Below are 14,656 nucleotides of genomic sequence, written 5' to 3' on the forward strand. Positions count from 1 at the left end.
AATTTAGCAAGTCCAGTATAAGACATTAAAGGTGCTAATACAGAGACACTGAAGCATTTCTAATCCAGTCGAGGTAGACCTTTTCCTGTAGCTGCCCTTTAATGCCCACAGAAAACAATGCAGTGCTCTCTCTGTAGAACCATGGGCAAAGAACATGACAACGGTCAGAGGTGTGGCAAAAATAAGATCTGAAAACTGGAGTCATCTTTATGGCTTTGGAAATAAATATTGATGTCATCAAAGTCCTTTTTGTCTTTCTTATTTCTGTACCTGAAGGTTTGTGCCCTTTCATTCAAGATGATTAATTTAGGAAATTGCATGTTGTTTCTCTATACAATTTTACAAGGATAAAGGCACTTATAGAATCAAACTGGATAACATATTGGAAAGTTACTTGACTAAATTTCATTCCAACAATGTATGCTATTAAATTATATTTTCTAAATGTGGTATCTATTTACACTATAACCTCTCTATGACAGTCATATTTTATAGTATATATGCTAAGAAAAATTCTACCTTTCATTATAATTTATGTAACACAATTGTATGAGATTATTATTGATTAAAATTAAAATAGTAAAATTTAAAACACTAGAAAAATAATTCTTCCTAAGAAAGTATACAAAAAATATAAAACTTAAGTTTAAGATACAATATTTTTATTATTTGGACAAAGACAAAATATCAAGAAAAAAATTCTCATTTTTTCTGCATCTTTAGATACTATCTCCAAAGGAGAGGCTAATTCTGCTCCCAGGAATACTTAAAATTTTATAATGTTATGATGAAATAATGATGTTCATCAAAAATGATATATTTCAAGAATCCCTCAGGCCAGGCTACATGCAAAGCTTTTCTTTAGTCTTAGGGCCTGCTTCCTCACTGAGTGGTGACCATATATAAGAATTTTCCACAGCGACAGAGAGTTTTGTATGAACTTCTAATATACTCATGTCTTGTACATTTCTATAACTTTGGCTCAAGGAAGCATTGGAAGTCCATGTCCACTCAAGTATTCATGATTAGCAATAATGCAAGTGCCAATAAGGAGCCAGGACTATATTGAAGTGGTTTACATGTTGCATAGAGGAAAAACCTCTTCTATTAAAAAACAATCTAAAAAGCATATTAACCATTAAAGACAACAAAAACATACTGTTTGTCTTGAACTACAAGTCTTGGAGGGAAAAAAGCAAGGAGTTGTCATTGGAATGGTGACTATATATCCAATTTGGCTGCTTAACCAAGTTTATAAATAGGAGATTTAATGATCTCTTCATAAATTGACATAGTACAGTATAAAAACTGGATTTTTCAATTTGTGGTTAAAAAAAAAAAACTTAATGGATAGTATGCCAAGCAATTTGGGCAGGATATAAAATAACTTAAGAAAACACCATGCCACTTCTAATACGCCATCTACTTGTAACGTGGCATTCCTAAGACAATTCTCAGTCTGAACTATGCTCTGCCATCTTCCTATTCTTCCAACAAGCATCACACAGTAAGTTGGGACACCATGCTAATCATAGACAAAACTTTGATAATACCTTTTTATTCCACATACAGTGCTGATACCTAGGGCACCAAACTCACTGTCACACCATCCTGGAGGTGACATACCTGCTTTAGAAGTGTGTAGTTGGAGCCATCTGTGCTAATTTTTCTTATCTCATGTTGATCGGCAAGAATTAAGAAGGGCTCTTCTTCTAAAAGCAAATAGAAAATTGTATTAGATGTTTTACACATTTGACTTCCTGTTTAGGCTTCTCTCAGTTCAGTGTGTAGCAGTGTAAATGAACATATTGTGCTTTTCTGAATAATAACAGCCAAAGACACCCATTCTTTCTGTAGGAAAGTGAAGCACATACCAGCAGGCAAAATGTGAGTATTTGAACATGTATCTTTCTTAACATCAGATGTCTCAAAAATTAGACAATGTATTTGGTATTAGAAAATACTTTCTCTCTCTCTCTCTCTCTCTCTCTCTCTCTCTCTCTCTCTCTATATATATATATATATATATATATATATATATATATATATATATATATGCAGAGAATTTCAGAAAAGGATAATGTATTAGCTATGTTAGAAGCGATAGTAGACTCAAATATTTAGTCAGAAATTCCTTCTTGATAACCATTTTTAAGTTCCAGATTTTGATTTTTTTTTCATTTTGCCAATTCTCATTATTTTTATTTCCAATCTTTTGTACACTGTTAATTCTTTCACAAATGCTCAGCTGACATGCCTTACTATCTTATAGATTTTCAAATTTACAAAGGTGCATGACAAAGGCATGTTTATATTCAGTATGTTATGAGATTTTTTTAATCTTTTTTTTGATGAGCTGCTGCTCTTTTTTTAATTTAATTTAATTTTATTTTACAATACAATTCATTTCTACATATCAGCCACGGATTCCTTTGTTCTCCCCCCTCCCGCCCCCCCCCCTCCACTTTCCCGCAGCCTACCCCCTATTCCCACCTCCTCCAGGGCAAAGCCCCCCCCCCCCCCCAGGACTGAGATCAACCTGGTAGACTCAGTCCAGGCAGGTCCAGTCCCCTCCTCCCAGAGCCAAGCGACCCTGTATAAGCCCAAGGTTTCAAACAGCCAACTCATGCAATGAGCACAGGACCTGGTCCCACTGCCTGGATGCCTCCCAAACAGATCAAGCCAATCAACTGTCTCATCCATTCAGAGGGCCTGATTCAGTTGGGGACCTCTCAGCCATTGGTTCATAGTTCATGTGTTTCCATTCGTTTGCCTTTTGTCCCTGTGCTTTATCCAACCGTGATCTCAACAATTCTTGCTCATATAAACCCTCCTTTTTCTCGCTAATTGGACTCCCGGAGCTCCACCTGGGGCCTAGCCGTGGATCTCTGCATCCAGTTCCTTCAGACATTGGATGGGGTTTCTATTCTGTTTAGTTTTGATTTAGAAGTAAAATAAATTCTTAAAGAAAAGCAGTATAAAAGTTTTGCATATGCATTCATTTGAACAAATATTTAAGTAAATATAGTTATTTGTTTTGAAGATAATTAAAAGCTAAGAAGAACAGAATTTCTTTTCCATGCCACTAACACTTGTGTATTGCTTTGTATCATTTTGATGTGTGCGGTTTCTCCCCTAATTTACAAAATTATAGGACTTGCTTTATTAAAACCACACTGCTTAAACATAAGTTTAAGATTTTTTAAACTGTTAAATTATTGGTATAATGGTATATAGCAGGATTTATTATTATTACTACAAAATTGGTTTTCTGTGGCATACATTTATACATAACTGCATGGGATTACAGGAGAGAAGAAAAATTAACACAATAATGACACAGTACTATCTCCCAACCTTGGCAAATATCATAATAATCTATGCTTTAGAGAAAGCATGCTAGGGATAATTATGTCATGTGTATGCAATCTCAACATGTCAAAAACTCACAAGACAATAACGCAGCCTTCTCTTGAACAGAGCAGAATATATATGGTGTTCAAAGTCACAGTAACAGATTCCAGTACTGGAGGAGGGATTTTGACTTCTCAGACACAGGAACAAGGAGTAAATTCAATAAAAATGGCTATAAAATTCACGATCCATTTGTGTAACTGAGCTTAGATCATGGGCAAATTCAATTCACTACCTGAGAGTGACCTGCAGCCATTTTGGTTATTGGGCTGTATTTCATAACCTTCTGCACAGTGGCACTTGTAGGTTCCATATGTATTGATGCATTGCTGACTACAGGGGAAGCCTGAAGAGCATTCATCAATGTCTACACATGTTTTGCCATCATCCTTCAGCTGGAATCCAGGCCAGCACTTGCACTGGGGAAAGAAAAATGAGGATGATCAACTGATGTCACTGTCATTGTTTGTTGCTTTTGGTTATCTCTTTAGCAAGGCTCACACTAGAAAGACACTTAAAGAGGTAACAGAAAGTCATCATGTCTCCTCATAAATAACTTCAGTAAAATTGCATATATTATGTAAAGTTAAAATGGCATGTGACCTCTGGAATCTGGGAAGATGAGAAGTGAATTGACACCACTAAAACCAGGTAGTTGGAAAAGAGCATGGAAACCCAGACCTAAGCCTGTAGCTTCTGTTTGATCTCCTATTCTTAAAAATATATATGTCTTTTATTCTTGGTGATTAAAATATAATTGCATCATTTACTCACTCATTTTTCTCTCTCCAAACCCTCCCATATACACCTCCCTGCTCTCTTCCCTATTCATGGCCTCTTTTTCATTAACTATTGATAAATACATATAAGGTATATACAAATATATTCCTTAATATAAAAATATAGATATGCAAATAAAAACAACTTTGGATAACATATGAGAATGTTTACTGTGGCCTGGAACTATACTTGGCAGATGCTTATTATTATTGTTCTTGCTTCTCTTGTTGTTCTTGTTGTTAAACCTGGTCTATTCGGTGCTCTTTAAAGAAGAGAATTTGTGAGTATTGAAAGTGAGTTAGGAACAAATTTTTTAAACACCAAAAAAGAATCTTTTACAGCTGTTCGTTATAAACATTTCATGGCCTTAACCATTTATCTGAGAATAAAAGAGATGGCAGAGATTTTTATCTATTAGGAAACCTATAGATGATACATGCTCATAATATTAAATCATAAATTTGATATAAAAATACTCATGTATAAGAAAAGAGGTAATATCAGCAAATTAATATGCTCAGAATTTAGATAAATACATTTTCCTTAGTAATTTTATAAAGAATGAATCCCCTAAGCCAGTGGTTCTCAACCTTCCTAATGCTACAACACTTTGATATATTTCCTCACATTGTGGTGACCCCAACCATAAAATTATTTTCATTACTGCTTTATAACTGTAATTTTACTAATATTATGAGTCATAATGCAAATATTTGCGTTTTCTGATGACCTTAGTTGACCCCTGTGGAAGGGTCTCTCGGTAGGTTAGGTTGATAACTGCTCCCCTAAGCCCTTAGAACTTCCAACTTTCACAGTTTCCATCAACATTTATGTCAAAAGATTCAGCAATTGGATGTATTGTTTAAATCTCTAGATGCCACTGCCAATCTAGTACGATTTCACAACCTCTTCATATCTCAGTTGAGTCTCTGTGATGCCCATGAATAAAACTTATTCTGCATCCTGAACTAGTGATCCAAGAGCCGCCACTTAGACTAAGCATGTTATGTTTACAAACAGCACTGCCCTGTGTGCTTAAAAATATTTACGATGAGGCAGGTGGTGGTGGCACATGCCTTTAATCCCAGCACTCGGGAGGCAGAGGCAGACGAATCTCTGTGAATTCGAGGCCAGCCTGATGTGTAAAGTGATAGTCATGTCCAAGACAGCCAGAGTTGTTACACAGAGAAAGTCTGTCTCGAAACACACACACACACACACACACACACACACACACACACACACACACACACACACACACACACACACAATGTACAATGAAAAACACTGGAGGAAGGAGACTCAGTTAGTAAAATGTCTGCTGTGCAAGCAAGGTGACCCTAGATAGGATCCCTGATATTCATGTAACAACCAAATCAGAACTCAGTTCAGAGACAGACCTTTTCAAAAAGATAAGCTAGGAGTGGTCAAGAAAGATATATCTTTCTTCCATGAGCACTGACGCACATGATTACATAGCCACAGTTCACAGGCATGTTCACACATGCATGGGCACCCACAGAAGTGGCAAATTCCTTTTGGCATTCAGTTTACAACTTCTTCTTTAAATAAAGAGTTATAAGAAAAAATGAAGAATTAGGTAGGATGAGAAATGCTATCATTTAAAATACTCGAAATTAAATCACATGATAATGTAGTCAGGAAGCCAGAATCTGACTGTTTGATACAAAGTGATATTGAATCGAAGTGTCTTTTAAGCCAAGTTCTGTAGCATGCCTCTCAGGTCATCTAAATGTGGTCTCTGAAATCATTGTGGATGCCAGTGTCAGGTTGACAGCAGCATTTATCACATACATGACTTCAATAAATCAAACTTAGAAAAGCAATTTATTGAAGGTAAATGGCTAAACTAATGTGTATGTGTGTGTGTGTTTGTGTGTGTGTGTGTGTGTGTGTGTGTGTGTGTGTATGTGTGTAATTTTATATATATATATATGTAATTATACAAAGGGAGGTCCAGGACAGCCAAGCTTAGGCTGTGAAGGAAACAGATGAAAACAAAAGCTGATGAAGGTGTAAATTGAAGGAGGGGTTCATATTCTAACCCATGGCTTTGGCCGTGTGGTTCTGGCTTTAGAGTCAAGGATAGAAGAAATGGGTTATGGAATGTCCCTCTACTACCAAGGAAAGCAGCTAAGGCCAATGTGTGTCAGGGATGTCATGGTATCTCTTAAAAGCAACAGAAAGCCTAAGACACACATATATCATATAATCCTTACCAAACGGGGTTAAATAATCATAATATCAGAAATTCAGAGATTAAAAATAGCCAATTGGCTATTAGGTTAATTTGCATTGTGCAGAAATGTGTCTTCATAGGCTGCTACAGTAGTCAGGAAAAACTGCATGGTATCTTCATGCTAGACACACCTTTTTTGATCAGGCCTTCTTTACAGAGTTCACAGCGTCCCTGCTGAACCACTGATGATGTGTGAAACTACTTGTTCTCACTGATGTCAAAATATGACTTAGCCTTTGAGACTACACAAACATGATGTGTTTCTTATTCTGCTGGTTTGTAGAGATCACCTCCCAATATATGTGCCCCACACATTTATGTTTCTAAATGTATGTCTTATGTGTGTGAGTCTTTTGCCTGTGTGTAGTCTTTACTTCTGTGTATGTCAGGTGCCCATGGAGGACAGAAGAGGTTGCTGAATCCCACTGACCTAGAGTTACAGACAATTGTCAGCTGCTGTGTTACTGGGAAGTGAACCTGGTCCTCTGCAAGAGCAGAAAGTGCTCTGATCTGCTGAGCCATTTCTCTAGGTACTGTATTTATAAATGTATATAAAATCACATTAAGGTTACTTTTGATGAAATACCATGTCCATAAATGTACACATTTCACAAGGTGAGTTCTACATGTACAGAACTCAGTAGAACAAGCTCTATCTCCAGTGATATTTCTAACTGGCTATGAGTTGCCTCTTTATAGAAGACATAGCCTATTGCCAATTCCCCTGAGCCACTGTCCAGTTAAAAAAAAAAGTAATTTTGGAGTAAGTTTTTTTTTTCTATGAGCCAGGGAACTGTGCCCAGGTTTGCACACATGAATGAATGCTCTATCAAAGGAGTTATAGGCTGCAAATTAATTGTTCTTAATGGAGTTTCCCAATCAATCATCAATTTTAGTAATATTGAGTCAATAGCAGTATAATACATCCATGACTTTAAAAGCTATATATCTGCTCATCATTTTTCCACTGAGTCATTCTCTTCATGAAAACTATGCTAGTAAAAAGTGATGAAGTAATTAGGTCTGAATTAAATTTACTGTGCTTATTTGAGGTGCTAATAATGCATGATTTATGTATTTTCCTGCATGATTTTATGATAATGTTGTAGTTTTTATTTTAAAATGAAAAAATGGCTAAGCAACCCACTAAATGGATATCCAGGAGGAAGAAGAGAAGGGAGAAATGAGAACTTACGTTGATTGTACATATTTATAGCTGTTATCTTCTCACTGACTTTAAACTCTCCCCTCCCCTTATTCTGAAAGTTGTGACATTTTTTCATCTCTAGCTATATTCTTATAACTCTCATATATACAGAAATCCTTCTGCAAATCCTTTTACCTAGAAAAATTACAACGCTTTTCAAGTTTTAAGGTCATACTGAAAATAAAGGTTTTATTGTATCATTTTTCTGATGTCTCATATGATTTGCTATTTTTGATGTGTGCCTACCTTGTAACTTACTGGCAAATCCTGACAGTCTTGAGAGCATCCACTGACTTTCTTACTCAGACATTCATTTATGTGGCAGTTTTTCTCGTCTGAGCCGTCTCCGCAGTCATCCCTATTGTCACAAAGACCACCGCTGGGGATGCACCTGCCATTTTTGCACATAAAAAATGAACTGTTGCATGAATGTTCTGGAAAAAGAAAATAAAACATATGGAATATAAAAGGCACGCCTTTGTATGCCACTGTTCTAGAAAACACTAACAAATATAACTTGTATGTAAAAAATTACAATGAGTAAGTGTGCATCTAAGATGCTGCACAGGTTGGTAATAGGTTTTATGAACAATGCAAAGGAGGCTAAGGGCAAACAGTCTGCCCCTGGTTTACAGCTACTGAAGACCTCACTTTCCTATGAAATTAGCATTCAAAGAAGCATCTACAGCAATATTAATGTATTCTATCTCATTTACACTGTGAATAATGAGTTCAAAGGTGTAAAGATGACTTGACATTTCCCCCAGGCTATAGATCTCTGGGAAATTATTTGTCACTAAAAGCCAAGAAGGAAGAAGAGGTGGATATTGCTAAATTCATTTCTTCCAGAAAATACAGTACTGACATTTTTAAGTCAAGGCATAAAAAGAGCATTGATGGTGAACAATAGTTCTTCCAAATACAACTTTAGAAAGAGTTCAGCTAGCAGCTACCTAAACTTGAATGCTGAATATTACTGCTCATAGTATGTGGTTAAGAAAAATAGCTTATTAACATGTACAGGATATCAGGAAAAATTGAGTTTGCACTAAAATACCTGACTGAACAATTTTTGTTATAGTGAGGTGGTACATAAATTAGTTTGGCTGGCTGTGAGCATGTACATGCATGTATATAACACGTCTTTGTATTTCTTTTCAAATGGTATGTAATAGTATCCAATTTGTGTATGTATGAGTAATATGGATTATTTCTAAGTAAATTTTTCCAATATATTCTTATTTAAAAATTAATTAAAATTTAATAATTATATATATATATATTTATGGAATAAATATATATGGGTATAATTAAACATACTTATGGAATAAATAACATGGTAGTCCAATGATATCTCTTTACATCTTAATTTAGTTTATACTTAAATTTTTATATAAGACTATGGGGAAAACTTTTCCTTGTAAATAAAATATCAATAAAAGATTAAAGATGGACATTGTAACACATGGCACATGCCAATAATTCTAGCATTTTAGAGCTGGTTGCAAGAGAGGAGACGTTAGAGGTCATATTTACCTATATAGTTTGAAGTCAGCCCAAACTATATAAGAACCTGCCTCAAAACAACAGCAAAAAAGAGGTAAAAAAGTAGAGTAATGAATCATTAAGATTGTTTGGCACAATCTTAAATACAAACAGCAAATTTTAATGGAACCAGTAGAAACATCATGTTGACTACCTGTGCCTACTTCACTGAATACCTAACCAGAAATAAATCAAAACAAAACTTCAGAATCATGACATGCCTCTCATTTCACACTCAGAAAGCTGAAGCAAGAGAATTCCAGGTTTGGGGTTAGCCTAGGCTACATAGAGAAGCCATGTCTCAAAGAAACAAAAGTAAAAACATAAGAGTAAAGTTGAATATGAACAGAGTATGGTGTGGTACCTGCACTCCTACACTTTGGGTTGATTGGTGCCTCATCAGAACCATCAGGACAATCAAAGTCACCATCACACTGCCATAGAGTGTTCAATAGGCAGCGCCCATCAGCACAGCGGAACTCTTCTGCACCACACTGCCGGTATCCTAGAAAAGAGGAAGCAAGCATTCTATAAAGCTCCTATTATAGAAATCAATCAGTGCTCCACCTCTTAGTAAACAGCACACCCAATCAACCAGGATGCAACCTGGACCTGTGTGGAAAATACTCCTCATTTCTTTCCATTACTGCCATAAGAAATGTTTGTGTGAAAGCAGGAACAAAGGTCAAATATAAACTTGGAAATAAGGTACCATGTTTCTAGGTAAGGAATATGACTGTACCACACAGTCAACTGTGTCTGTTCAGTGAGTGTCTATATCTAACCCATTTCTCTTAGGACGTGAAACAGAATGAAAACTAATAGAACCTATTTCCATACTTTGTTTCTTGGTTAGATGTAGTATCAGAACATATGGGTAAACTGATTCTGAGCTATAGCAACCATTGACAGTAGCTGTAATGTTATATTTATGCTTGCAAAAATTATTCATTGTAAAAAAATTGCTAAAACAAGAAAAAATAAATAAATTCTATGTATAGAAGAATGAGCATGAAAATTTTTATAACTATTCAATATGCAAATTCTTAGGGTCATCTCTTCAATAGGTCAGTTCTTAGGATCATCAAAAGTCAAATGAGGCCGGGCGGTGGTGGCGCACGCCTTTAATCCCAGCACTCGGGAGGCAGAGCCAGGCGGATCTCTGTGAGTTCGAGGCCAGCCTGGGCTACCAAGTGAGTTCCAGGAAAGGCGCAAAGCTACACAGAGAAACCCTGTCTTGAAAAACCAAAAAAAAAAAAAAAAAGTCAAATGAGCCATTTTTTAAGACTCACATCTGTTTGTTTATTTGAGCTTTGTTTATGTTTTATTTCTTAAATTGAGATTTGGAATGAGATTTCCCTATTTGTAAATTATAAACAAAGCCATTCCTAGTAAGTGTTGATAAACCTGGGGAAATGTTCTGCTTTTAGAGGTAGAATTGTATGACTTAATAAAGTTCTAGTAGCAAAGACAAATCACTGTGTATCTGTTGAGAGGATTTATCATACTGGATGATGAAACTGTAGTCTGCAACAACAGCCTGTTGGCAGCCTATCCCCACATTAGCCATTTTCCCTATTAGTAAGTACAGCAAGTCCTTCCTAGTCCAGTCAGCAGCAAGTATATCCTCATCCCCCTAAACACAGTTCTTTGCTTTTCTTTCCTGCAAAATCTTGTTTCTACTTGATAACTTCCAGTTCCCATTAATTAATTAAACATCATTGCTTGTAACATCTTCCTTCAGAAATTCCTCTTAGAAATTAGAAGGAAAAAAAATACTAAGCAAAGGCTGTCAAATTCAAGTCTCCCAGGATTCTAACTGATCAGTTTTTGGCAGCATTTTGTTGTTCTTGACTGCACACTCTCTACCTGGTTAAGTATTCATAATCTACTCTCCAGGGCTTTTTTTCAATCTTCCCGTGTAAAAGTCCTTCCTGATCCAACATACAACATTGCAGGTGAAGCCCTGCACTCCAGCTCTAAAATAATGGTTCCCCCTTTAAAAAAAATTACTTCTTTCCTATTCATTTCTTATTTTTTGTTTTGGCTCTGTCTGGTTCTTGCCTTCATTGTACTAACTTAAATGCTAACCTTAGTGCTAATGGCCAGCATAGTAATGTGGCATATCAACACCATATTTCTGGTCTCTGGAATTAGAATTTCAAATCCTCAATCATTTATTGCATATCCTTCCTGCATCATAAAAACTACTTCTCAGTCAACTGTGTTGTAATGCCATGCACCAATTCATGTTTCCCAGAAATGCCCTTATCCTGCCCATCCCATGGCTGAATAGACCCGAGTGAGCTCCAAGTATTGTTTCCTTCCACACTACCATTCCTAATTAGAGTCACATTGTTCACCCTTTAAAATATTCTGGTAACTTTCTAGCCAGTTTATATTCACCTTATGTTTCTTCTTTTCCCTATCAGTATTTCTCCTACTATGGCGAAAGGGATGGTTCTGGAACTTAAATTTTACTGTAACATCCATTTTCCAGTAGCACACATTTTTAATCCCAGGATTTAGGAGGGAAAAGTATTGGAATCTTTATGGATTGGAGTGCAGCCTGATCTACACAGCAAGTTCTAAGTCAGTCACTTATTTAAAACAAACAAACAAATAAAACAAAAAGGATTATATGTTAAATTATGATATAGTTCATAAAATATATTGAATGAAGGACTAAAATACGAAGCAATTGTAATAACAAATACAAAGAGATTTCACAGAGCTTCAATAAAAGACTAAAGGCAGAAATACCAGAGAAGTATGAAACATGGCTCTAAGTTCATCTCACATGAGAGACAAAGAAAAGCACTGAGTGTGCTGCACAGTGAGGAGTCTGCTGAGCGCTGGACCCATGACACAGGGAGGACACATTGCGTTAGGTCTATAATCCAATGAGGTCAGAAGGTTACACTGAGTTTCTGTCATTGATGGGATGATAGTGCTGATCCCTACCCAGGCACAGGGGATGCCTTTGCATATACACTGCATAAATTAATTCCTTCTTAGTGTTTAAATATTCAAAAGAATCCATCTTATAGAAGACTATAATTTAAAAATGAATTTTAATATATAACTAGTTGGACTAAAAAATTCTATTCTGAAAGGAATATATGTTATAGTTAGGTAAACAACATAATGGAGAGATACATTTGGTGATCATAATGCTAAATTTAAACATGAAGTAGTGCATGTCTCAAAGTAAAAAATGAAGAAAAATGCTAAGTGCATTTTTTCCCTTGATAGTTTAAGTGATATAGCAGAATTTAAAATATATTTTGGGAGCTTTTATTTGTTTGGATAGCATTATTTTCTCAAATATTTGATTTAAATGTAAGATTGGATAAGTCAGTTATTTCTCATCTTCAAAGTTCAAAGTAACCCTAACTACTTTGACAGAAATACTTTTTCCAGCCATTTTCCAGTTTGATTGCTAATTGCTCTGAATCCACAAGAAGAGGGAGTGGTTTTCAAATAAATGTGTAACTATACAGGATTTTTAAAAAAACTCCCCTACTCCATTGTGTAATACTGAATTTACTGGCTTTAAAGACACTAATAAATGTCTATGTTTGTTTTGGTTACTTGTGTGTTTTGAAGTCCCTTTAATAGAACTTGAACTGATACATCCAATGAAATATCATACTTACCACACTGTAGAAACTCATCTGAGCCATCTCCACAATCATCATCATGGTCACACACAAACTGCTTGGGAATGCACACCTTATTACGGCACATGAAAGCATTTTCGTCACATGTATTATTGGGCGCTAAGAAATTACAAAAAAAAATAATAAAATTACATGAGGACATACTTTGTCTTCTCTCATGCTTGAAGTTTACAATATGAATCTTTTCTATCAATTTGTGGTACTCTGAAAAGAAAAAAATGCTAACATATTAACATTGCTATTCAATGTATTAGGTAAATAAAAGATCTCATATGTATATTAAAATACTAATGCATGATTGCAGGATTCAAAGGCTGAGTCAGTGAGAAGAAACTGTTAATGCTCATGAGAGACATAGAGGATACACCAGAAAGACTGACAATGTCACTGTTCTTTTTGTTGGTTTTTGTTTTTGTTTTTTTATTAAGAAAAATTTTTATTAATTTTACATGCCAATCAATGATCCCCCTCTTCCCTCCTTCCACCCTTCCAGCCTCCCCCTCCCAGCCCACCCCCCATTCTTTCCTACAAGTAGGTAATGTCACTGTTCTTAAAAGAAAAATCTTTTGGTAACCTTCTAAAAAGGCTTGGTTCAAGCAAAATTAAGACCTACAACATAATGAGCCCCATTATAGTTCCATTAATACTGTGAGTGTTGAACCCTGCAATGGAATATTGATCCCTCAGGAACACAGCCCTGTGGACACAGTGTTACAGAAAGAGCTAAGTGATAGTTGATCCAAATCTGCAATAGACTCATTCAAAGAAAATCCACCTGGATTCTATATGTGTACAATCGCAAGCCTTAGCAGAACTCTTTACTATCAAGTGAAAGTGTAGATGCTGTAGTGCTTGAGGTTGAGGGCACTGTGAATGCTTAAAAGCTGTGATCTGCTATAATCAAATGCCAGCAGCACAAGTGTCATAAATGGTTCTGTCTTCTATACTTGCATACTTGAGGAAGTAAGCACCTTTTGTTCATCTGCTTAATGAAAGTAATTAAATCAATCTGAAAATATTCCCATGAGGATAAAATGTATGTAGAACTTACCTTTCAACTTTGGTATTCAACAGTTCATAGGTACTCTCAGAATTCCTATCTCTATACTAATTATGTTTTTGTTCAATAATGTAAATAAAAGGTGCCTTAATTGAAAAATCTTAATACTTTAGTGATTAACGTATAATGGGCATTGAAAACAGTAAACACTGCTGTCCCGATGAAAAACTCCTCTTTTCTTTGTCCATCAAGATGCAATGGTATGGTTCAGTTTTCAAGAAATCAACACCAGATTCTTGGTACATTTCTTTGTGATGATCTAGTGTCCTTTAAGACTCTGAGAATTGAGATTTTACAAATATTATCCCATGTGCCTCTCAGTCCCCTGCTGCCAGCTGCCCTACACCCCATGAAGCAACTTTCACTATGCTCTCAGTAATTATCGACATAGAACCATGTACAGACAAATCAGAAAGGATCTTTTTATGTGTGGGGTGTAGTCCAGTTAATTTATTTGCAACAAATGTATTTTGATTTGTTATGTAGAAGTCACACAGAAACATCATTAAGTTTACATATTTTAATCAAAGTAAAACTCTAACTTTGAGCTGTGACAGTTTCTATACCTTAAGTGAATTACACCAATCCTGACCTGTACATTCTTCTTTAAAGCGGGAGAGCAGTAACTTATTTTGCATTACCATTTCCTGGTCACTTGAGTACAATTTGTTATATTTTAGCATAATTTTTTGAATAATACCCATGTG

At 35.6% G+C, this 14,656-nt stretch overlaps 1 protein-coding gene across 5 annotated transcripts in view; it reads right to left on the reverse strand.

Moving 5' to 3' along the window:
* The window catches only part of Lrp1b (LDL receptor related protein 1B), a 1,950,932-nt gene that overhangs the window by 285,971 nt on the left and 1,650,305 nt on the right, over positions 1–14,656 (reverse strand). For all 5 annotated transcript variants that reach the window (XM_052726598.1, XM_052726596.1, XM_052726595.1 and 2 more), the window contains 5 exons: positions 12,866–12,988; positions 9,571–9,711; positions 7,908–8,095; positions 3,650–3,833; positions 1,627–1,712 (listed from right to left, as the gene is read on the reverse strand). In XM_052726598.1, the coding sequence (XP_052582558.1) occupies positions 1,627–1,712; positions 3,650–3,833; positions 7,908–8,095; positions 9,571–9,711; positions 12,866–12,988 (722 nt within the window). The remainder of the gene's footprint in view (positions 1–1,626; positions 1,713–3,649; positions 3,834–7,907; positions 8,096–9,570; positions 9,712–12,865; positions 12,989–14,656) is intronic.

Source organism: Peromyscus californicus, unplaced genomic scaffold, assembly GCF_007827085.1.
Source record: "Peromyscus californicus insignis strain IS unplaced genomic scaffold, ASM782708v3 Scaffold_7__1_contigs__length_154581171, whole genome shotgun sequence".
Lineage (NCBI taxonomy): Eukaryota > Metazoa > Chordata > Mammalia > Rodentia > Cricetidae > Peromyscus > Peromyscus californicus.